Here is a 24,848-nt window from a genome sequence, read left to right on the forward strand (position 1 = left end):
ACAATCTAGAAGGCCGTATGTATAATCTATGTTACGTATTTTTATAGCTGTATGCATAGGAATTAAAAAGACATTTTTCCAAAAACAATAAAATTTCAACAAGCACATGAAAATATGTTCAACATCACTAATTAGTAGAGAAATGCAAATCAAAAGAACAAAGTGATATCAATTTACACCTATAGGAATGCCTGTCATCAAGAACACAAGTGATTACGAGCTGGCAAGGATGTGCAGAAAAGGGAATGCTTTTACACTCTTGGTGGGAATGTGAATTGTTTCATCTGTACATATAACAATGCTGATGTTTCTTAAAAAATTAAAAATAAAACTTTAATATGATCCCTAAATCTCACTTTTGACTATATACTCAAAGAAAATGAAAACAAATTATCAAAAGAAATATATGTACTCCAGTATTAAATTCAGCACCTTTCACAATAGTCAAGATACAGGAATACCTAGATGTCCATTAGAGAATGAATTTATTAAGAATGTATGTTACATAAATACAATGTAATATTTTTTAACTTTGGAAAGGAATATCCTGCCATTTGTAACAACATGGATGGGACTTGAGGACATTATGTTAAGTGTCATAAGTCAGACAGGAAAAGAGAAATAAAGTATGGTATTTTGTTTATCTAAATAGTGAAACTCATGAAAACAATATAAAGTTGTGGTTACCAGAAAATTGTATTGTGGGAATAAGAGAAACGTAGTTTAAGAGTACAAACTTGCAACTGATAAATAAGTCCTGAAGTTCTAATGCATAATAGAGTGTAGACAAAAATAATTTTATAATCATTAAAATTTCTATGAGTGTACATCTCAGTTATTCTCACCACAAAAAGAAATGACATTTATGTGATGTGATAGAGTGCTAACTAATGTTACATTGGTAAACATATTGCCAAATACAAATGCCTCAAGTCAATATGTTGTGTATCTTAAACTTACACAATATTATATACAAAATGTATTTCAATCTTACGCATATATGTATATATAAAAATAAATTTTAAAAATTAGGTATCTTTATCTCAATTGACTCATCTACTATTTGTCCATTTGTAAGGAAATTGTGTAATATTGAAGTAATCACAGTAAATTAAATGGTAATGAATAAAAGTAAGCTTGCCTTTATGCTTTAGTTTTTTCTAACACTTAGAAGAAGCAAATACCAGGAGTTCCCACAGTGGCTTAGTGATACATAGCCAGACTAGTATCCATGAAGGTGCAGGTTTGATACCTGGTCTCTTTCAGTGAGTTAAAGATCTGTCATTGCTGTGAGCTGTGGTGTCTGTCACAAATGCATCCTAGATCTGGCTTTGCTGTGGCATAGGCCAGCCGCTATAGCTCTGATACAGCCTCTAACCTGGGAACTTCCGTATGCCGTGGTTGGGGCCCTAAAAGAAAGAAAAAGAGAAATGCTTTACATCTTAGTGCAGTTTTTGAGAGCAACATTTGATTTTCTTTGAAAGGCCATCTTCTACCATTTTTAGTGGTTCTCTAGGACATACTTAAACATGCATATAATCATATAAATTCTATAATCAAAATTGTTTTATTTTTCCTTTATTATAATATCAAAGTACAGGCCAGAACTAAAAATTGTATTTCTTTTTTTCATTTCAAAACATTAAATAAAAACCACTTAATTATTTAGCAAAGTTAGAAAAAATATTCACTGTAAGTGCCTGAAATATTTAGCAGAGTAACTTTGTGTCCTTACCTGTTTATTTTGAAGTCCTATATTAATCAGAAAAAGTCAGCATGAATTGAAGTTTGAGTCTTATCCTAGCTTACCATAGCCTTCAGATTTCAGAAAAAATTAAAGTTTGAAAAATCATTAAAAAATATTTCAGTAAATAATTTTTACTGGTTGTTAATATTAAATGTAAAAATCAATTAGAATACTCTTAACTACACTCACTGAGAAGTGTTTTGTTGCACCTCATGTTTGCTTACGGTATTAGGACCCAAAAAACTTCATAATATAAGCCTTGATCTAAAACACTTGGGATTAAAATAATGAAAATATAGGAAAGTACAAATGGTGAGAGTCAATAATTACTTTTTTTATGATGCAAAATTAAAATCTTCCGTCAGTCTTAAGGGATTTCCTGCACTGACATCCATATATTTCTTTGGGGAAATTCAGTCCACAAAAACATGTAAAAATGCCTTCTGACATGAGGTTAAAACAAGTTACCTTCACTACGGTCACCTAGGTCATTTGATGATCACTTTGCTGTTTATTATGTAACCGATCTAATTTAAAAATTCGGTTTATTCTACATAAATGTGAAATGATCAGGAAAGAGTAGCCTGTTACTTTGAATTGTTAGTGGAGGAAGTGGTATGGTTTATGAAAGATTATTAGATTTTTAAAGGAGAGAAAATGTACACTAGGCTCATCACAGGGTCATCTGTGAATTGGTTTGTCCCAGCGTGTTGCAGAAACCTTATTGGAAACTCTCATATCATTTTTAATCCCACATATGAGTAACTGAGATGGTTCTCCTTTCTTTTCAGTTTACCTCAGCTGCCTTTATCTTCCTTTGTTTTTTCCCTTCATTTTATTAATACTCTTCAATATACTATGTATGTTTATTACATTTATAATTAGTCACCTACTACCCAGCTAGGGGAGTGATTTGTTTGTTGTGTTCATTCTGTGTTTTCAACACCTTGAACAATATGTGGAACTTTGTAGTGTTCAACATGTTTTGTCCGATCAATAAAAAAATAAATATAATGAATAATACATTTATATTTATAAATATGACTTTTATTCATTTATTATATTCATAATATATAGTTAGGTTACTAATATATACTTCTACAATATATGAATGTATTATATTTGTAATATAATTGTATATAATGAATAGTTTATTCATAAATATAATGAATAAATGTTCATTAATATATATATTTTAATGTATATTTTATATATATACACACACTTTCAGATTCTTTTCCCTTATAGGTTATTAAAAAATATATATTTGAGATTTTTCATGTTTCTTGAGGAAGTCCTATTTCACCATAAACTTCCCTCTCAAAAGTCAAAATATTGAGTATAGTTTGCTGTGCTATACAGTAGGTCCTTGTTATCTATTTTACATATGTTATTGTGTATATGTTAAATCCTAAGCTCCTAATTTACCCTTCCCCTCTCTCTTTCCCCTTTGGTAACTATAATTTTTTTTCCTATGTCTGTGGGTCTATTTCTGCTTTGTATATAAATTCATTTGTATCATTTTTCAGATTCCACATATAAGCAATATCTTATATTTGCCTTTAACTCTCTGACTTACCTCAGTATGAAAATCTCTAGGTCTATCAATGTTGCTACAAATAGCATTATTTCATTCTTTTTCATGGCTAAGTAACATGCCATCGAGTGTGTGTTTGTGTATCTTTTTTATCTCTTCATCTGTTGATGGGCATTTAGGTTGTTTTCATGTCTTTGATATGATATCATAAGTAGTGCTGCAGTGAACATTGTGGTGAATATATCTTTTCAAGTTATGGTTTTCTTAAGATATATGTCCATGGGTGGGATTGTAGGATATTTTGGTAGTTCTATTTTTAATTTTTTTTGTTTTTGCACATGGCATGCAGAAGTTAATGGGCTAGGGATCAAATCCACACCACAGCCGTGACAACGCTAGATCTAACCACTAGGCCACCAGGGACTCACCTACTTTTAGTTTTTAAAGGAACCTCCATACTGCTCTCCAAAGTATCAATACCAATTTACAGTCCCACAGTGTAGCAGAGTTCCTTTTCCTCCATACCATCTCCAGCATTTATTATTTTAAAACTTTTTGTGGGTGACTGTTGTGACCAGTGTGAGATGATACCTCACTGGAGTTTTGATTTGCATTGCTCTAATAATTAGAAATGTTGAGCAACCTTTCATATGCCTAATGGCTATATGTATGTCTTCTTTGGAGAAATGTTTATTTAGGTCTTCTGCCCATTTTTTGATTTGGTTGTGTTTTTTTGATACTGAGCTGAATGAGTTGTTTGTGTAATTGGTTGCATCATTTGCAAATATTTTCTCCCATTCTGTAGGTTTTCCATTTATTTTACCACTGGTTTTCTTTTCTATGCAAAAGATTTTAAGTTTAAATAGCTCACATTTGTTTATTTTTATTTTTACTTCCACTATTCAAGGGGATGGATACAAATAGACATTGGTGTGATTTATGTCAAATGTGATCTGCTTGTGTTTTCCACTAGGATTTTTGTAGTAAACGGTTCTACATTTGGGTCTTTAATTGATTTTGAGTTTAATTGTTGTGTATGGTGGTAGTGAATGTTCTGATTTCATTTTATTACATGTAGTTGTCCAGTTTTCCTAGAAACACTTATAGAAGACCTTGTCTATTCTACATTGTATATTCTTCCTTCCTTTTTTTCTTGACTTTTCTGTCCTCTCCTTTGATCTATATTTCTGTTTTTTGTGCAAGTACTATACTGTTTTGATTAATGAAGATTTGTAATACAGTCTGAAGTCAGAGAACCCAAATCCTCCAAATCCCTCTGACCCTATCCCAGGATTGCTTTGGTTATCTGGGATCTTTTTTTGTTTCCATACGTATTTTAACATTTTTTGCTCTAATTTTGTGAAAAAAATGCCACTGGTAATTTGAGAGGGATTGCATTGAATTTGTAGATTGGCTTGAGTAGTATAATTATTTTGAAGACATTGTTTCTTACAATCCAAGAACATATTATATCTTCCCATCTGCTTGTATCATCTTCAGTTTCTTTCATCAGCAACTTACTTCTCAGTGTGCAGGTCTTTTGCCTCCCTAGGTAGGTTTATTCCTAGGTACTTTATTTCTTTTTGGTGCTATAGTGAATGAGATTTTTTCCTTAATTTCCCTTTCTGATATTTTGTTTTTAGTGTATAGTAATGCAAGAAATCTCTGTTTACTAATTATGTATCCTACAACTTTATCAAATTCATTGATGATATTTAACAGTTTTCTGGTAGAATCTTTGGGATTTTCTATGTATGGATTCATGTAATCTGCAAACAGGGACAGTTTTGCTTCTTTTCACATTTGGATATCTTTTATTTCTTTTTCTTCTCTTTTTGCTATTGCTAGGACTTCCAAAAATATGCTGAATAAAAGTGGTGAGAGTGGACTTCTTTAGAGTGGACTTCCTTGTCTTATTCCTGATCTTAGAAGATGCTTTTAGCTTTAATCATTGATTGTGGTATTAAGTTGTGGATTTGTCATGTTTGGCCTTTATTATATTGAGATATGTTCCCTCTATGCCTATCTTATTAGAATTTTTATTTAAAAACATTTTGAGTTTTATCAAAATGTTGTTCCATATCCATTGAGTTGGTTTCTATTCTTCAGTTTGTTAATGTTTATCAAACTGATTGTATTGCAGGTGGTGAAGAACCTGGCATCCATTGGGTGAATCCCACTTGATCATGGTGTATGATTCTTTAATGTATTGTTGAATTTAGTTTGTTAGTGATTTGTTGAGGATTTTTCTATGTTCATCGGTGATATCAGCCTGTCATTTTTGTTGTTGTTGTTATATCTTTGTGTGGTTTTGGTATTAGGGTAATGGTGACCTTGTAGAATGAGTTGGGAAGTGTTCCATCTGCTTTTTTTTGGAATAGTTTCAGAAGGGTGGACTTAATTCTCTGATTTTTTTAGGGCCACACCTGCAGCTTATGGAGGTTCCCAGGCTAGGGGTTGAATTGGAGCTACAGCTGCCAGCCTATAACACAGCCACAGCAATGCAAGATCCAAGCTGTGTCTGTGACCTACACCATAACTCACAGCAATGCCAGATCCTTAACCCACTGAGCTAGGTCAGGAATCAAATGCACTACCTTGCGGTTCCTAGTCAGATTCGTTAACCACTGCGCCATGATGGGAACTCCTTCTCAAAATTTTTAATAGATTTATCCTGTGATAGACTTTGGTTTGTTAGGAGTTTTTTTCCATCAGATATTCAATTTTAGTATTTGTGATTGATCTATTCATTTTGCTATTTTTCATGGTTCAGTCTTGGAAAGTTGTACCTTTGTAAGAATTTGTCCAATATTTCTAGTCTGTCCAACTTATTGGCATCTAGCTTCTTGTAGTATTCTTTTATGTAGTATTCTTTTTTCATTCCTAGTTTTTTTTTTTTTTTTTTTTTTTGTCTTTTTGCTATTTCTTTGGGCCACTCCCGTAGCATATGGAGGTTCCCAGGCTAGGGGTCGAATCGGAGCTGTAGCCACTGGTCTATGCCAGAGCCACAGCAACGCAGGATCCGAGCTGTGTCTGCAACCTAGACCACAGCTCAAGGCAACGCCGGATCGTTAACCCACTGAGCAAGGGCAGGGACCGAACCCGCAACCTTATGATTCCTAGTTGGATTCGTTAACCACTGCGCCATGACCGGAACTCCCCTCATTCCTAGTTTTATTGATTCGGGTCATGTCTTTTTGTTCATAAGTCTGGCTAAACATTTATCAATTTTGTTAATCTTTTCAAAGAATCGGCTTTTAGTTTCATTAATCTTTTGTGTTTTCTTAGTCTCTATTTTTTATAGTTTCTTCTACTTTGTTTTTTAAAATTTTTAAATTATAATTGACTTACAATGTTCTGTCAATTTCTGCTGTACTACACAGTGACCCAGTTGTCCACGCACACACACATATATATTTACACCTTCTTTTTCTCATATTATCCGCCAACATGTTCCATCACAAGTGATTATATATTTCCCTGTGCTGTAAAACAGGGTTCCATTGCCCATCCACTAGAAATGCAATAGTTTCCATCTACTAACCCCAGACTCCCAATCCATCCCACTCCCTCTCCCTCCCCCGTGGCAAACACAAGTCTGTCCTCCATGTCCATGATCTGTTTGTGTCTGTCTGTCTGTCTGTCTGTCTGTCTATCTATCTATCTGTCTATCTATCTATCTTTTTGTCTTTTCTAGGGCAGCACCCATGGCATATGGAGGTTCCCAGGCTAGGGGTCTAGTTGGAGCTATAGCTGCCAGGCCTACACTGGAGCTACAGCTCCACAAGATATGAGCCATGTCCATGACCTACACCACAACCCAATGCAATGCCAGATCCTTAACCCACTGAGCGAGGCCAGAGATTGAACCCACAACCTCATGGTTCTTAGCAGGATTTATTAACCACTGAGCCATGAAAGGAACTCCTGTTTTTGTTTTTTTGATAGATCATTTGTGCCATATTGTAGGCGCCACTTCTAAGTGATATCATATGGTGTTTTTCTTTCTCTTTAAGACTTAATTAGCTAAATATGAGAGTCTCTATTGTTTCCATGTTGCTACAAATGGCATTATTTTGTATTTTTTATGGCTTAGTGTATGCTATTGTACATACGTACCACTTCTTACTAATCTTTTCATCTGTTGATGGGCATTTAGGCTGTTTTCATGTCTTGACTATTGTGAATAGTGCTGTGATGAACATACAGCTGCATGTAACTTTTTTAATGAAAGATTTGTCCAGATATATGCCTAGAAGTGGGATTGCTGGGTCATATGATAGTTCTATATTTAGTTTTCTGAGGTACTTCCATACTGTATCCATAGTGGTTATACCAATTTACATCCCAACCAGCAGTGAAGGAGGGTTCCCTTTTCTTCATATCCTGAACAGAATTTGTTCATCGCTGACTCATTAATAATGGCAACTTTAACTGGTGTGAGTTGGTACCACCTTGTTGTTTGATTTGCATTTCTCTAATAATTAGAGATGTTGAGCATTTTTTTCATGTACCTGCTAATGATCTGTATGTCTTCTTTGGAGAAATGACTATTTAGGTCTACTGCCCATTTTTCCTCTTTTTTTCCTAAATGATTTTCATTTCTCAATTATAGCTAGTTTACAGTATTCTGTCAATTTTCTACATACAGCAATGTGACCCAGTCACACATACATGTATACATTATTTTTCTCACATTATCCGCCATCGTGCTCCATCATATATGACTAGATACAGTTCCCAGGGCTATACAGCAGGATCTGATTGCTTATCCATTCCAAAGACAATAGTTAGCATCTATTAACCCCAGATATCTAGTCCATCCCACTCCCTCCACCTCCCCGTTGGCAACCACAAGTCTATTCTCCAAGTACATGAGTTTCTTTTCTGTGGAAAGTTTCATTTGTGCCATGTATTATTCCAGATATAAGTGATATCATCTGGTATTTGTCATTATCTTTGTGACATTTCACTTAGTGTAAGAATCTCTTTTTCCATCCATGTTGCTGTAAATGGCATTATTTTGTGTTTTTCTATGGCTGAGTAGTACTCCATGGTGTATATATACCAAATCTTCCAAATCCATTCATCTCTTGATGGACATTTAGGTTGTTTCCATGTTTTGGCTATTGCGAATAGTGCTGCAATGAAAATATGGGTGTGTGTCTTTTTCAAGGAAATTTTTGTCTGGATATAGAGTGAGATTGTGGGGTAATATGGTAGCTCTATGCATAGTTTTCTAAGGTACCTCCATATTGTTTTCCATAGTGGTTGTACCACTTTACATTCCTAACAAGAGTGCAGATGGGTTCCCTTTTCTCCACACCCACTCCAGCATTTGTTATTCGTGGACTTAATGATGGCCATTCTGACTGGGGTGAGGTGGTCCTCATAGTAGTCTTGATTTGTATTTCTAAAATAATCAGTGATGTTGAGCATTTTTTCATGTGCTTGATGTCCATCTGCATATCTTCTTTAGAGAAATGTCTATTCAGGTCTTTTGCCCATTTTTCCATTGGATTGTCTGCTTTTTTGCTGTTGAGTGGTATAAATTGTTTGTATATTTTAGAGATTAAGCCCTTGTTAGTTGCATTATTTGAAACCATTTTCTCCCATTTTGTAAGTTGTCTTTTTTTTATGGTTTCCTTTGCTGTGCAGAAGCTTATCGATTTGATGAGGTCCCATTGGTTTATTTTTGCACTTATTTCTGTTGCTTTGGGAGACTGCCCTGAAAAACATTTGTAAGGTTGATGTCAGAGAATGTTTTGCCTAGGTTCTCCTCTAGGAGTTTGATGGTGTCTTGCCTTATGCTGATTTCTCGAAGCCATTTTGAGTTTATTTGTGTTCATGATTTATATGTGGCTGTCCTGTTTTCCCAGCACCACTTGCTGAAAAGACTGTGTTTTTCCCATTTTATAGTCTTTCCTCCTTTGTCAAAGTTTAATTGACCATGGGTGTCTGGGTTAATTTTTGGGTTCTCTATTCTGTTTCATTGGTCTGTATGTCTGTTTTAGTACCTGTACCCCACTCTCTTAATTACTGTGGCTCTGTAATATTGCCTGAAATCTGGGAGAGAGATGCCTCCTGCTTGATTTTTGTTCCTCAGGATTGCTTTGGCAATTCTGGATCTCTTGCGGTCTCATATGAATTTTTGTTTTGTTTCTTCTAGTTCTGCGAAAAATGACATGGGCAATTTGGTAGGGATTGCGTTGAACCTGTAGATTGCTTTGGGCCCAGGAGCATAGAATGTCTTTCCATTTCTTTGAATCCTCTTTAATTTCTTTCATTAATATTTTACAGTTCTCAAAATATACAGCTTTCACCTCCTTGGTGAGGTTTATTCCCATGTATTTAATTTTTTGATTGCAATTTTAAAAGGTACTGTATTTTTGTATTCCTTTTATAATATTTCATTGTTAGTCTATAGAAATGCGACCAATTTGTGAAAGTTAATATTGTATTCTGCTATTTTGCTGAATTAGTTGATCAGTACAAGTAGTTTTTATGCGGAGTCCTTAGGGTTTTCTATATATAGTATCATATAATCTGCATACAATGACTCTTTTATCTCTTGTCTTCCAATTTGTATAGCTTTTATTTCTCTTGTTTGTCTGATTGCTGCAGCTAGAACTTTCAATACTATGTTGAATAAAAGTGGTGAGAGTGCTCATCCTTGTCTTGTTCCAGATTTTACTGGGAAGGCTGTCAGCTTTTCTCCATTGAATATTATATTTGCTATGGATTTATTATAAATAGCTTATTATTATGTTAAGTTATGTTCCCTCAATAACCATTTTGTTAAGAATTTTTATCATGGATGGGTGATGGATTCAAATGCTTTCTCTGCATCCATTGAGATGGTCATGTGGTATTTTACTTTTCTCTTGTTAATGTGGTATATAACATTGATTGATTTATGTTGAAAGTTAAACAGGGAAACTTCAAATCAAAACCAACCATTATATTCATGAAAACTAAAAATAAAGTTATATAAGCATAATATAAATGGAAATCATCCAACTAAAAAAAAATGGAAGAAAGGAGAAACACAATCAACTGAAAAACAAGGTTTAAAATGGCAATAAATGCATATTTATCAATAATTACCTTATATGTCAATGGACCGAATGCTTAAATCAAAAGATGCAAAGTGGAAGATTGGATGAAAAAGCAAAAGACTACAATTTGCTGCCTACAAGAAACTCACCTTAGGGTAAAAAACACATATAGATTGAAAGAGAGGGAATGAGAAGAGATATTTCATGCCAATGGACAAAACAGGAAGGCAGTTGTTGCAGTACTCATAGCAGATAAAATACACCTTAAAAGGAAGGCCATAAAGAAGGACACTATTTAATTATAAAAGGATCCATTTAAGAAGAAGATATTTTGATCATCAATATATGTACCCCAAATATAGGAGCACCCAGATACAAATATGAACAAATAAAAACAGACATAAATGAAGACATCAATGGAAATACAATCATTGCAGGAGATTTTAACACCCAATTCACATGAATGGAAATATCCTGTAGACAGAAAATCAATAAGGACTCAGAGATCCTAAATTACACATAGAAAATTTAGACTTAATTTACAGTTCAGAACATTTCATCCAAAAAATAAGAATATGCTTTCTTCTCAAGTGCACATGGAACATTCTCAAGGATTGATCACATACTGGATCACAAAACTAACCTCAACAAATTTAAGAGTAAGGGAATTATTTCAGGTATCTTCTCTGACCACAATTGCATGAAACTAGAAATCAACCTCATGAAAATAAATGAGAAAAAATTAACTACATTGAGACTAAACAACATGCTACTAAAAAACCAAAGGGTCAATGAGGAAATCAAGTGGGAAATTAAAAAATACTTCAAGAAAAAATGATAAAGAAGAGACAGACATTCAAAATCTATGGGATGATGCAAAAGCAGGCTTACAGGGAAATTTGCAGCAATACATGCCTTCCTCAAAAAAGAAGAAATATCTCAAATTGAGAACTTAGCCCACCAACTAAATGAATTAGAAAAAGAAGAAAAAAACCCCCTAAAGTCAGCATAAGGAAGGAAATAATAAAGATCAGAGAGGAAATCAACGAAATAGAGATTTGAAAAATAATAAAAAAAATCAATAAAGCCAAGAGCTGGTTCTTCGAAAAGGTAAAATTGACAAACCTCTGGCCAGACTTATCAAAGAGGAGAGAAAAACCCAAATAACAAAATAAGAAATGAAAAAGGAGAAATCTCAATGGATACTGCAGAAATACAAAGTTATCTGTTTCTTCTAGGTTGTCAAATTTGTTAGTCATAGTATTCTCTTATGGTTTTTGGTATTTCTGTTTCTCTTTCATGCTCTATCTCATGAATGCTAGTCCAATCCTGATTCCTTTTCTCTCTCTCTTGTTTTTCTTTTGGTCTATCCAATTATGTCAAGGGTTTCTTGCCCTTTTTGGAGGTGTAAGTTCTTCTGCCAGTGTTACATAGATGTTCTGTGTGACTAGTTCTACATGTAGATGTGTTTTTTGATGTGTTTGTGGGAGAAGGTAAGCACAACGTCTTATTCTTCTGCCATCCTGATCCTTCCCCGAACTTTTTCTTGTTTTTTTTTCTTCTGTCTCTCTTCCCCTCTCTCCCTTCTTCCTTCCCACTTCCTTCTTTTCTCCCTTCTTCCTTTCCTCTATGCCCATTTTTTGATTGCGTTGTTTTTTTGTTTTGTTTTGTGAGTTCTTTGTATATTTTGGAGATTAAACTTTTATTGATTATTTGCGAAAATTTTCTCCCATTCTGTGGGTTGTTTTTTTCACTTTTTAAAATAATTTCCTTTGCTGTGCAAAAGCTTTTGAGTTTAAGTAGGTCCCATTGTTTTATTTGTGTCTTTACTGTCTTTATTCTAGGAGGTGGGTCAAACAAGATGCTGCTGTGATTTATGTCAAAGAGCATTCTACTTGTTTTCCTGTAGGAGTTTTCATAGTATCTGGCCTTACATTTAGGTCTTTCAACCATTTCAAGTTTTATTTTTTTGTATGACATTAGAAAATGTTCTAAATTTATTCTCTGTGCATGTCATTGTCCAGTTTTCCCAGCACCTTTTATTGACTAGACTATCTTCCCTCCACATTCTTGCCTCCTTTGTCATAGATTACTTGACCATAGGTATTTGGGTCTATTTCTGGGCTTTCTGTCCTGTTCCATTGATCTATATTTCTGTTTTTTGGCCAGTACCATAATTTTTTGATGACTGTAGCTTTGTAGTAGAGTCTGAAATCGGTGAGCCTAATTCCTCCAATTCCATTTTTGCTTTTGAATATAGCTTTGTCTATTCGAGGTGTTTCCATACAAATATTAAGTATTTTTTTAGTTCTGTAAATAATATCATTGGTAATTTGATAGGGATTGCACTGAATCTGTAGAAGTCATTGGATAGTGTTGTCATTTTGACTATATTGGTTCTTCCAACCCAATAACATGGTATGTTTTTCCAGCTATTTTTCTCCTCGATTTCTTTCATCAGTGCCTTATTGTTCTCAGAGTGCAAGTTTTTTGTCTCTTTAGGTAGGTTTTCTCCTAGGTATTTTATTATTTTTGGTGCAATGGTAAATGGGATGGTTTCCCTAATGTGTCTTATCGATCTTTCATTGTTAGTATATAGAAATGTAATAATTTTTTGTGTATTAATTTTGTATCCAGTGACTTTACCAAATTCATTTATGAGCTCTAATAGTTTTCTGGTAGTGTTTTTAGGATTTTCTAGGTGTAGAATCATGTCATCTGCAAACTCTGATAGTTTTACTTCTTTTCCAATTTGGATTCCTTTTATTTATTTTTCCTCTCTGATTGCTGTGGCTAGGACTTCCAAAACTATGTTGAATAACATTAAAGAGGACATCCTTGTCTTGCTCCTTATTTTAGTGGAAATACTTTCAGTTTTTCACCATTGAGAGTGATGTTAACTGTGGGTTTCTCATAGTAGTCACCCTCTATGCCCACATTCTGGAGAATTTTTATCAAGAATAGGTGTTTTATTTTGTCAAAAGCTTTTTCTGCTTCTATTGAGATGATATGGTTTTTATTTTTCAGTTTGTTGATGTGTATCACATTGATAGATTTGTGAATATTGAATAATCCTTTCATCACTTGGATAAATCCTACTTGATCATGGTATATAATCTTTTAATATCGATTTGTGTTTGGTTTGCTAATATTTTGTTGAGGATTTTTGCATCTATGTTCATCAGTGATATTGGCCTGTATTTTTTTGTGGTATCTTTGTTTGATTTTAGTATCAGAATAATGGTGTCTTCGTAGAATGAGCTTGGGAGTGTTCCTCCCTCCCCAGAGAAGGTGTTAATTCTTCTCTGAATGTTTGGTAAAACTCAGCTGTGAAGCCATTATGTCCTGGACTTGTGTTTTGGGTTTTTTAACCATAGTTTCAATTTCAGCATTTGTAATTTGTCTATTCATATATTCTGTTTTTTCCTGGTTCAGTCTTGGTAGGTTGTACCTTTGTAAGAATATGTCCATTTCTTCTAGGTTGTCCATTTTATTGGCATAGAGTTGCTCATAGTAGTCTCTTATGATCCTTTTTATTTCTTCAGTGTCCATTGTAACTTCCCCTTTTTCATTTCTAATTTAGTCAATTGGAACCCTCTCCCTTTTTTTCTTGATGAGTCTAACAGTTATCAATTTTGTTCATCTTTTCAAAGAACTATCTTCTTGTTTCATTGATCTTCTCAACTATTTTCTTTGTCTCTATGTGATTAATTTCTTCTTAATCTTTATGATTTCTTTCTTTCTACTAATTTTGGGCATTGTTCTTTCTTCTCTTTATGTTTAAGTTGTAATGTTATGTTGTTCATTTGAGTTTTTTCTTCTTTCCTGAGATAATATTGCATTGATACAAACTTCCCTCTCAGAACTTTTTTGCTGTGTCCCATAGGTTTTGGATTGTTTTGTCTTTATTGCCATTTTTCTGTATGTATCTTCTAATTTCCTCTTTGATATTTTAAGTGACTCATGGGTTGTTTGGTAGCATATTGTTTTGCTTCCAACAATTTTTTTGCTGTTCTTTTGTAGTTAATTTCTAACCTCATAGCATTGTGATCAGAGAGGATGCTTGAAATACTTTCAATTTTTTAAAAAAAATTACCAAGTCTTGATCTGTGGCCAAAGATGTGGTATATCCTGGAGAATGTTCCGTGTGCACTTGAGAGGAAAGTAAATTCTGCCACTTTGGGTTCAAATGTTCTGTAGAAATCAGTTATGTCTGTTTGGTCTCATGTATCATTTAAGACTTGTATTTCCTCATTGATTTTCTGTATGGGTGATATGTCCATTGCTAGAAGTGAGGTGTTAAAGTCCCCCACTATTATTGTGTTACTGTCAATTTCCCCTTTTATAGCTGAAAGTAGTTGTCATATATATTGTGCTGTTCCTATATTGGGTGCGTATATATTTATAATGATTATTTCTTCTTGTATTTATCCTTTGATCATTATGTAATGTCTTTCTGTGTCATTTGTGACCTTCTTTATTTTAAAATCTATTTTGTCTTATATGAGTATTGCTACTCTTGTATCCAGAGCATGTTTTGGGAACAACAGTATCATACTTCTCCTGTAGCTGGGTGACTGCTAAGGATAGGGATATGGTCTGTGAGGCAGTTGGCAGTATTTAACCATTTACAGTTTGCTTTTGTAGCCTGCAGTGGTAACAGTGTCTCCTAAAGGCCCTCCTGCTAGCAGGTAGTTTTGAGAGCTATTTTTTATAGCTTGCAGGGTCAGCAGTTCTTCTTGGCACCTCTCCCTTTGCTTGGAAGGCTCTAGAGACTATTCTCTGTAGATATAGGAGCATGTACTGCTGTTCTGCCAGCACTCCCCTTGCTTAGCCACTCTAAGGATCTCTCTATAAAGCCTCAGGGGCAGGGGGGTTCTGCCTAATTGTTGCTCACAGGCTCTTTATGTAGCTGAAGTATGTGTGTTTCTGGCAGTCGCTCCCTCTGCCTTGCTGCTGATAGGAGTGCTTTCTGAAGCCCTCTGGATCAGAATGTGGGTTAATCAGAATTGGCATGGAGAAAATGCCTCTGACCTGATCCTTCTCAGGGCCACTTGCAGGGGCATTGTGTCTTGTGCTTTTCTCCAGTGGGTCAGCCTATAGCTCCATCAGGGAGCAGGCACTGGCAGACTTCTCACAGGAATGGGTGCTCCTCCCAGCAGCTCACAGGGAATGGTCTGATATCAGCAGCTCTTCTGGCACTGTCCTGCTGTCTAGAACCTCTTCAGGTTCTCTGGGCATAGCCAAGGAATCTGCATTTTCCCTGATTGACAGGGAATGGGCACCGGCAGCCTCTTGTGGGATTAGGTGCTGCCACTAGCAGTTCTTCTGGCAGTGATTGTGCGCTGATTCCATGAGCCTCTGCAGATACTCTGGGCAGAGCCAAGTTGCCTGTGTTTTACCTGATCTCTCAGGGGATGGGTGCCACTGCTTCTGGCTGCACTTCTGGCTGCACTTCTGGCTGCTCTTCTGGCTGCTCTTCTGGCACAGGTTGTGTTCAACTAATGCTGGGGCCACTGGTAGGAACCAGGAACTTATGCTGTTCCTATAGGCAGTTAGTGCACCTGCTCCAAGAAGTCTGTAGTCCTATAGGCAGGGCTGCTCCCCAGCCACTGCCAGGTGGTTTCCTGAGCTGATGCAGGCAGTGTCCTGTAGCTTGAGAAAGTGGGTGCAGGGAACAAAGCTGTAATGGTGGATCCTGCCCTTTTCCTTTCCTCCCCCCTCCCCAAACAATGGCATCTAATCTCTAATCCCAACTGGTTTGCCTCCACTTAGTTATTCTCCGTTGTGGTTACCCTATACTCTAGTCCCTCCAAGCTGTTTCTGCATGGTCAACCCCATTTTTCCCCCATATAGCTGGCCCCAGCTCCCTCTTTTGGTCTGATCTCTAAGGCAAAGTTTTAGCTCCCAGCACCTGCTGGTACCTGCCTATGGTTGCCTGCTACCCTTAGCACTAATAGTTTGTGGAGGACTGCCTCCTTTTTAATTGCTTTGCACCATTTTTCTAGAGTGTCTCTTTTATTTTTGGCTAATCTCATCACCGGTGAGGGAAATTCCTTGGGTGCAGGAATTATTCCTCTTTCCAAGTCCCTCCTGGAAAAGCAGGTCCCATCTCCTTTCCTGTCACTTACTTTTCTCTTGGCCTTCTTTGTTCTTTCTCATGTCCTATCTAGTTTTGTGATTTTTTTCTTGCCCTATCATAATCTTGAGGTATTTTGTCATTTTTTTGCAAATTTTCTGTGTGAATAGTTCCACATGTATTTGTATTTTCAATGTATTTGTGGGAGTAGGTGAGCCTTAAATCCTGCTACTCCACCATCTTAGAACTCTTTTCTTAGTCTCAAATTTATTTATGTTCTGACCTTTATATGTTTACTTGTTTTACTAACTTTGGGTTTTCTTTTTTCTTCTTTTGCTAGTTTATGTGTAAGATTATGTTTTTTTGAGGTTTTCTTAATTTCCTAATGTAAGATTTCATTGCTATAGTCTTCCTCCTTTGAATTTCTTTTGCTGAATTCCACAGATTTTGAATTATCAGGTTTTTCCTTTTCATTTCTATCTACTTTTTTAATTTACTCTTTGAATTCCTCAATTTTCCTTTGGTTGTTTAGTAGCATATTGTTTAGAATCCATGTGTTGGTGTATTTTTTTTTTTGCAGTTTTTTCCCCTAGTACTTGATTTCTAATCACATAGTGGTATGATTGGAAAAGATACTTAGTAAGATTTCAGTTTTTCTTAAATTTACCTTGGCTTGCTTTGTTGCCCAGCAGACAGTCTATCCTAGAGAATGTTTGATGTCTAATTGAAAATAATTTGTACTCTGTTGCTTTCAGATGAAATGCTCTATAAATATCAATTAAGTCTATCTGGTCTAATGTGTCATTTAAGGCCTGTGTTTTTTTACTGATTTTCTGTATGGATAATCTTTCCATTGATGTATGTTATATGTTTAAGTCCCTCAATATTATTGTGTTATTTTTCTATTTCTCTTTTTATGTCTTAACATTTGCCTTATATATGGAGGTGCTCCTGTGTTGGCTGCATATATATTTACAATTGCTATGTCTTCTTCTTGGCTTGATCCCTTGGTCATTAGGTACTGTCTTTCTTTGTCTCTTATAATAGTCTTTATTTTAAAGTCTGTTTGGTCTTCTGTGAGTATTGCTACTATAGCATTCTTTTGATTTCCATTTGCATGGAATATTTTCTTACATCCCCTCACTTTCAGTATCTATGAGTCCCTAGGTCTGAAGTCGGTCTCTTGTAGACAGCATACATATGGGTTTTGTTTTGTGTCCATTCAGCCAGTATGTGCCTTTTTCATGAAACATTTCATCCATTTACATTCAAGGTAATTATCAATACTCATGCATTTATTGCCATTTTCTTTCTTCTGGCTTTGTATCTTCCATCTTCTTTGTTCTCTTCTCCTGTGATTTGATGACTATATTTTATGTTGTATTTGGATTCCTTTTTCTTGTTTGTGTTGTATCTATTTTTCTATTATATCTTTTGTTTGTGGTTACCATGAGGTTTTAGTATAGCAGTCCATATATATATATGGTTGTTTCTTGTTATTTTAATTCAAACAATTTTTTTCTCCTCATTTTGCTTAAATTTCTCTGCTTCTGTGAAATTATTTGAAACTTCTTATTTTTTTTTTAAAGTGGCATCCTTTTATGGGAGCATGCCTATACAATCCACCTGTACCCAGTGGCTTTGGTGGGAGAGCTGAATCTGACATGAGCATAAGTCTCATCTTCTCATAGTTTATTGGTTGCTGTCACCTTCATAGCAGGTAGGGCTAGAAATGGAGGGAGCTAGAGCCAGAGGCAGGTGTGAGCCAGGACCTTCTCTTCTCAGTGACCCATGCCAATCTTGGGTGTGGGGCAGGTCCCTAATAGCTGGAACAGAAGGTATAAGCATCAGTGTGAGGCAGCTCTCTTCCATTTGTGTGGAATCTTCTTCCTCCCAGCATGAGAGGAAGCAGTTCTGGAGCTAGAGGGGCTATAGGAAGTACTCTGCTTGGGTCTGGCATGGACTGAGGCATTTTTGGCCTCAGTCACAGACCACCTTGATGAACTGTCTCCATAAGCACCAGTAATGGCTGCCCCCACCACTTTTAGATGTATTTGAGGTTTAAGCTTTCTCCATCTCTCACAAATGAGTTTTCCCATCAGCCACAGAAGCCCTTGACCCAGTGTGGCATAACCCTTGTCCCAGCTATGCCATGGTGTAAACATGGATGGAACAGGTGCTCAGCTCTAGGGAGTAATGGGAAATCTTCCTCTACCTTTTGGGAGCAAGAATGTGTAGGCATGCTCTTCATAAGCAGAGTCTAGAATTCTTACATCCTTCATTTTTATTTCTACTGCTTTTCAGAACACCTAGGAGGATTCCTTTTCTCCGTGTTGTATGCCAGGGATAGAGTATGCAGTATGTGGTTTGATCCACTCACTTTCCAGGGAAGAAGTTTACTCCACCAGTGGAATCCCCCTCTTCTTCTGTATCCCTTCCTAGGGGTGCCATTCCTGATCTCTTCACTTCCTACCCCATTCCATGTGGATCTTTCTTACAGCCTTGGTTATTCAAGAATTCTGCTGGTCTCCAGATTGTTTTCTGTGAGAATTACTCCACATGTAGATGTGTTTTCTATGTGTTCATGAAGGGAGACATGGTTCACATTTTCCTGCTTTGCCATCTTGAACTGAACTCTAGAACTGTCAGTTTCTGTTGTGCATACTAGATAAGCTAGAAATAGACCTTTTCATGTATGCATGTGTGTGTGTGTGTGTGTATGAACAAAAAGGAGGCATAAAAAGAATTAGTTAATAAATGCTGGTTAGCAATAAAAAAGAACTTTAATTTTCACCTTGCAACATTCTGAAATGAATTCCATTTGAGTAAAATTTTTATGTGTAAAAATTTAAGATGGGAAAAAATACAAAATAAGTTTATGGAATATCTTTGAATGAGAGAGGACTTACAAATTAACACAATGGAACATAAATAGACAATTGGCTTAGGATGATTCTTTAAACAACCTTTTCTTTCCTGGTTGATTTGTGATGTTCTACGTGGGAGTTCACTTCTGGACAATTTCATTTATTTCCATTGATCTGTATGCTGATTTTTTATTTAAAGCCAAATTATTTCTATAATTGGAACATCATTATATATTTTAATATTTAATACATCAAGCCTGTTTGCTTATTGATTATAATTTTTCCATGCAAATATGGAATTATACTGACACATTCCCAAAGAAGTCCTCTTAAATGTTTATTTGATTTAAATTAAGTTGCATATTATTTTTGGTTAAATAAGCCAAATAAATTTACATCTTCAATTCAGGCTATATATTAAATAAATCCCAGGGATAATCAAGGTAAAGTGTAAAAATTTAAACTATCAAAAAAAGAGGAGGAAAACAAGGAGACTGAGGTTGTAGAGGAGGAGGAGAGAGTTAGAAGAAAGAGAATCAGAAAAAGTGGTTAATAGTAGATCTCATATTAAGAATAGAAGTTCTAAATAAAAATGCATGAAAGACCATATAAGACAGAAATTAATGACCCTGAAAATGTCAAATTATATCAAATTATATTTTTATCAATTATAAGTAACACAAACCAATTTGAAAATACAATTAACACACAGAGAACTTAATTGCCACTAATAGCCACATCATTTTATTATCTTTTCTTGATAAACAGTAGTAAAAATAAATGAGAGAAAAAAAGACTGAAAGGATTGGTGAACAGATAATTTATATAAGTAAACATTGCCAGTAAAGAAAGAAAATAGGAGTTCCCATTGTGGCTCAGTGGTTAACAAATCCGACTAGGAACCATGAGGTTGTTAGTTCACTCCCTGGCCTTCCTCAGTGGAATAAGGATCTGGCATTGTTGTGAGCTGTGATGTGGGTCACAGACATGGCTCAGATCCCACGTTGCTGTGGCTCTGGTGTAGGCCGGCAGCTACAGCTCCAATTGGACCCCTAGCCTGGGAATCTCCATGTGCCACAGGTGTAGCCATAGAAAAGACAAATATGTATGTATGTATGTGTATATTAAATATATATATATATATATTTCAGTATTTCTCAAAAATATTAAAAATAAATATCACCTTTATTAATGTGGTTTTAAAATGCTTATTGAGTATTTACTATGTAAGTTTCTATTCTGTATTCCATGATACAAAACATGATGCCTTCAGAAAGTTAAATGACCTTAATCATACTTCAGGTTAAAATTTATTTTGATATACTATAGCCAACTTTTTATAATTCATTGTTAATTCTTCTATAAAATTGACGTGTGTATAAGTGTGTGTATGTGTTTGTATTCCTTCTAATTCCGTTTTTCCTCATTTTTCCGTTTTTCCCCTTTTTTGGAGTCTTATTCAGATAAAACTTCATTACATTAAATAAAGATTACTGCAGTTATTTAGCTGCTTCTAGTCTCTCTCTCTCTCAAACCAATATACTTGTGTCTTCAGATGAGTTTTATGAATAAAGACTATTTCTGTTCCCTGCCAGACAATTTTAAATGTTTCAAACATTCTATATAGAATAAGATACAATGTCTTCCATTAACTAGACAAGGTTAAGGCCAACTCTTCTATACATTTAAGCACTTAATTTTTGATGCTATGTAGTTTTACTAATGTTTAAAAGACTAGTCTGAAACAGTTCAAAGAGTTAGTAATGAAAACTGTCACTGAGTTTTCTTCTGATTTACTCTGATACTGTTGAATTTGGATTAAATTTGCCAGCCAGTTATGAAATTTCATTCATATATCTTTTAAACAACATAGTGTAATTATTTAAAACTTAGTATTTTACATAAGAACATATTTCTCATTTTCTGTGCCCCTTATAATAGACCATTTTAATCAATTAAAGTTAGTTTTCCATAGAAGATGAAATTTAAGAATATTATAATTCCTCATAATTTTTTTCAGAACATTTATCACCTCCTTGTTTCTCAAGCTATAAATAAAAGGGTTTAGTAAAGGAATTACTATTGTGTAAAAAATTGCCACCGGTATATCTTTATCCCCTTCTTCAAATGGTCGAATATACATGAGAAGACAAATGTAGAATATCGAGACAGATAGAAAATGAGATGCACAAGTAGAAAATGCTTTACCTCTCCCTTCTTTGGATTTCATTTTGAAAACAGTGAAAAGAATACAAACATAAGAGATCAAGACAGTGGCAATGGTGAAGATTTGAATTGGCATTGAAAAAATATATATCATTAGTTCATTAATATAAGGGTTGGTACAGGACAGTCTATAGAGTGGAAGAACATCACAAAAAAAGTGATCAATTTGACTAGATCTGCAGAAAGTTAGCCTTAACAGAAGTCCTACATGAATCATAGAATGCAGGTTACTAGCTATGTAGATCCCTGTGGTCATCTGAACACACAGTTTCTTTGACATCATGGTGTGGTACTGCAGTGGGTTGCAGATGGCTATATAGCGATCATAGGCCATTGCTGCTAGGAAAAAGCAGTCTGCAGTTTCAGCTAGGCAGAGAAAATAAAATTGTGCCATGCATTCGTACAGGGAAATTTTTCTGTCTTTAGAAAAGAAATTCTCTATCATCTTGGGGGTGATGGCACTGGAACAACAAGAATCCATGAGAGCCAGGTTACCCAGAAAGATGTACATTGGTATGTGAAGATGATGCTCTGTAAATATCAGTGCCACCAGACCAAGGTTTCCCACCATGGTGATCAGATAGATGGTAAGGAATACCAGAAACAGAAGGGTTTTCAGCACTGGGTGATCTGTAAATCCTACAAGGATAAACTCAGTTGTCAAGGACTGGTTTTCCTTATCCATTCCTGGGTTATTAGCTGACATAGAAATTGTAGAAAAAAGGAGATTCTCAATTAGAATATATCTAATTCTCCCCTCTAACTTCCCTTCATACAAAAAGAAACAAGCTCATTTTTAATCATTCTATGTATTCTGCAAGAACAAAAGTATCACAAATTGTGTACAAAGGGATAGTCTGGAAATACCTATATAAATTGCCAAGACAGAAAAGATTTTCTGTATCAATTACCCAGTACTGATATATCAATTCCTGGTCAGTATATATAATGTGACATTTACAAAATTCGAAGACACAATAAAATTTTATGGTGTCTTTTTCTTAAGGAAATGATGTTTTAAATACAATCCTATGTGACTGCTGTGGTATTTAAAAATCAAATACATCAGACATTTTAAATGTCTAAATGTCTAAATGTATAATTTCTAAAAATATCCAAGGAGTTCCTTTTGTGGCACAGAGGAAATTAATCTGACTAGTATCCATGAGGATGCAGGTTCAATTCCTGGCCTCTTTTGGTAGATCAGGGATCTGGCATTGATGTGAGCTCTGGTGTAGATCACAGATCTGGCTCAGATCCTGCCTTGGTATGGCTGTGGTGTAGGCTGGCAGCTAGAGGTCCAATTTGATCCCTAGCCTGGGAACTTCCATATGCTGTGGGTGTGGCCCTAAAAAAAAGTTTCCCTACCTTGATATCCCTTTACCCAGGGATATTTTAAAGACAGTTTTAGTCACTTAAGACAGAGTAAGAACATAGACAATTTTTAAATTTTCTTAATAGGCTAATCTTGATATTGTTTTAATATATATTTCAACACATTCTGGATACTACTCCTATATTGCTATGACACATTTCCCCAAGAAGTTATTGCTCTAAATTATTAATTTATACGAGTATTTTTTTCTCTAGTTTTAGGTGTCCTGCATGCATGTCTAACATTATGAGATTTTGTCACCTTGTCTCCGTTCAAAGTATTTATATTCCTCACAATAAATATCCATCTTGTACTTTCTTACATCTGTTCTATAGAAACTAATGTCCTCAATTTTGGTGAATCCTATGGAAGCTATTTGTTATTATATAATTGTTTAGGTTTATAAACTCATTCTTTCCTCAAATGCACTATATATTTATTGGAATCAAAGATCACCCAAATTCATTATATACTTGCTATAGCTAAGTACAGTTAACATCACAAGAAACATAAGTTTTAAAGAATGCCAAAATCATTTTTGTTTTCTTGCAGAAATTGCTAAAAGTCTTTGGCTTCAGTATTTTTCAGTTAAACAGTGTTAGAGAAAAAGTTATTTAAAGTTTATTTTAAAAATTCACTTTAGTTAGCTTTTTTTATATCCATTATCCTTTTCTGTACTGAATTTAATATACTATTTCTGTTCACATAACATCATGAAGTTTTCTGGAGTTTTATCATTGGATGGTTGTCATGAAATGAGGAAAATATGTTTGCCTTTTATATTTTAGGCCTACCACAGTTTTTAAAAAATCTTCCAGAAATAGAGTGTTTTGGAAAACCTCTGTAAAACTAAGACAATTTTTATTATTTTAGCAATACATGATGGTCAGTCAACTAAAAACTTTTTATCATGTGGACTGTGGTTTAGTTTTCAATAATCATGTTTTATAGAAAAAATAAAGGATCAGAATAATAATGAATAAAATTTAATTTTATCTTACCCAGTTTGAAATATAGATTATTCAACAAAATTAGAAATCAATTTGCTTTACCTCAAAGAACTATTTTACATTTATAGCCTTACCTGTATGTTTACTCATAAGACAATGTTACATTTGTACTCAGAATAGGTAAGAATGATCCACTCGTATGGTGTTTCATTATGACCTTCCACAGTGTCTTCAATTTAGAGACAAACCAGGAATATTATTAATTAGACAAAATGAGTAACCAATTGAAAATGCTGACATGTTTTGGGAAAATGCATATTTCTGCATTTTACCATTTTAAATAAATTAGAAATCCTCATATTTCTAATTCGCTTGCAAACCTTTTATAGTAGCTGATTTCCCAGCTGATATTGTTTTTAGTTAAATTCATAAAATAAACCTTGGTCTTTAAAACATATGGGAATAAATTATGAAAATTTAGAACACTCTACCTATAAGTCAGTGACAGTAATTATGTTAGCCTTGGAGCAAAGTTAAAAGTTTTCTATCGATTCTAAAGGGATTTCCTTGGCATCTGCATCAAGTATTTCTGCAGAGACTCCAAACCTGAGAGACATGGAGCCCCAAACACTAGTAAACCAAAGAGTGTCAATTAAGTATAGATGTCCTTTGAGATTCTGAGGTTAAAACAAAGGGACATCACAAAAGCCAGCTTAAGGATCATGGTGCTTTTTCACACACTTGATATCCCTTTCTCTCTTTCTCATCTTCTTTACTTGAAAACTATAGTGGAAAGAATAAAAATTCATATTGGTTAAATAATAGAGGAAGTGAGTGTTAAACCAAGATTTGAAGAGAGATTTGGATTTGCAGAAAAAAAGGCAAAAACATGGTATGATCAGGAAGAGTTGCATTTTTCTTCACTCCCTTTGATGAATCTGACCAAATCCAACAGACTTATCATCTGAACAAAGCTAAAATTGTGTTCTTTGGTTTCACTTGTGCATCA

The 24,848-nt window shown here is 34.8% G+C and overlaps 2 protein-coding genes across 5 annotated transcripts in view; one reads left to right on the top strand and one right to left on the bottom strand.

Moving 5' to 3' along the window:
• The window catches only part of LOC146397788 (uncharacterized), a 797,689-nt gene that overhangs the window by 228,903 nt on the left and 543,938 nt on the right, over window positions 1-24,848 (top strand). The window lies entirely within an intron of this gene.
• On the bottom strand, window positions 21,240-22,199 carry LOC100513883 (olfactory receptor 5K4-like). The gene has a single exon (XM_021069828.2). The coding sequence runs from the start codon at window positions 22,197-22,199 to the stop codon at window positions 21,240-21,242; it is 960 nt and encodes a 319-aa protein (XP_020925487.2).

Source organism: Sus scrofa, chromosome 13 (assembly GCF_054392235.1).
Source record: "Sus scrofa isolate SSC_HxYL_T2T_F1_AM1 chromosome 13, Sscrofa_HxYL_maternal_Yorkshire_Landrace_v2.0, whole genome shotgun sequence".
Taxonomy (NCBI): Eukaryota; Metazoa; Chordata; class Mammalia; order Artiodactyla; family Suidae; genus Sus; species Sus scrofa.

Bases quoted from the DNA above. Each gene is read 5' to 3' on its own strand.
- LOC100513883 (XM_021069828.2), bottom strand. From the start codon at position 22,199: ATGGATAAGGAAAACCAGTCCTTGACAACTGAGTTTATCCTTGTAGGA.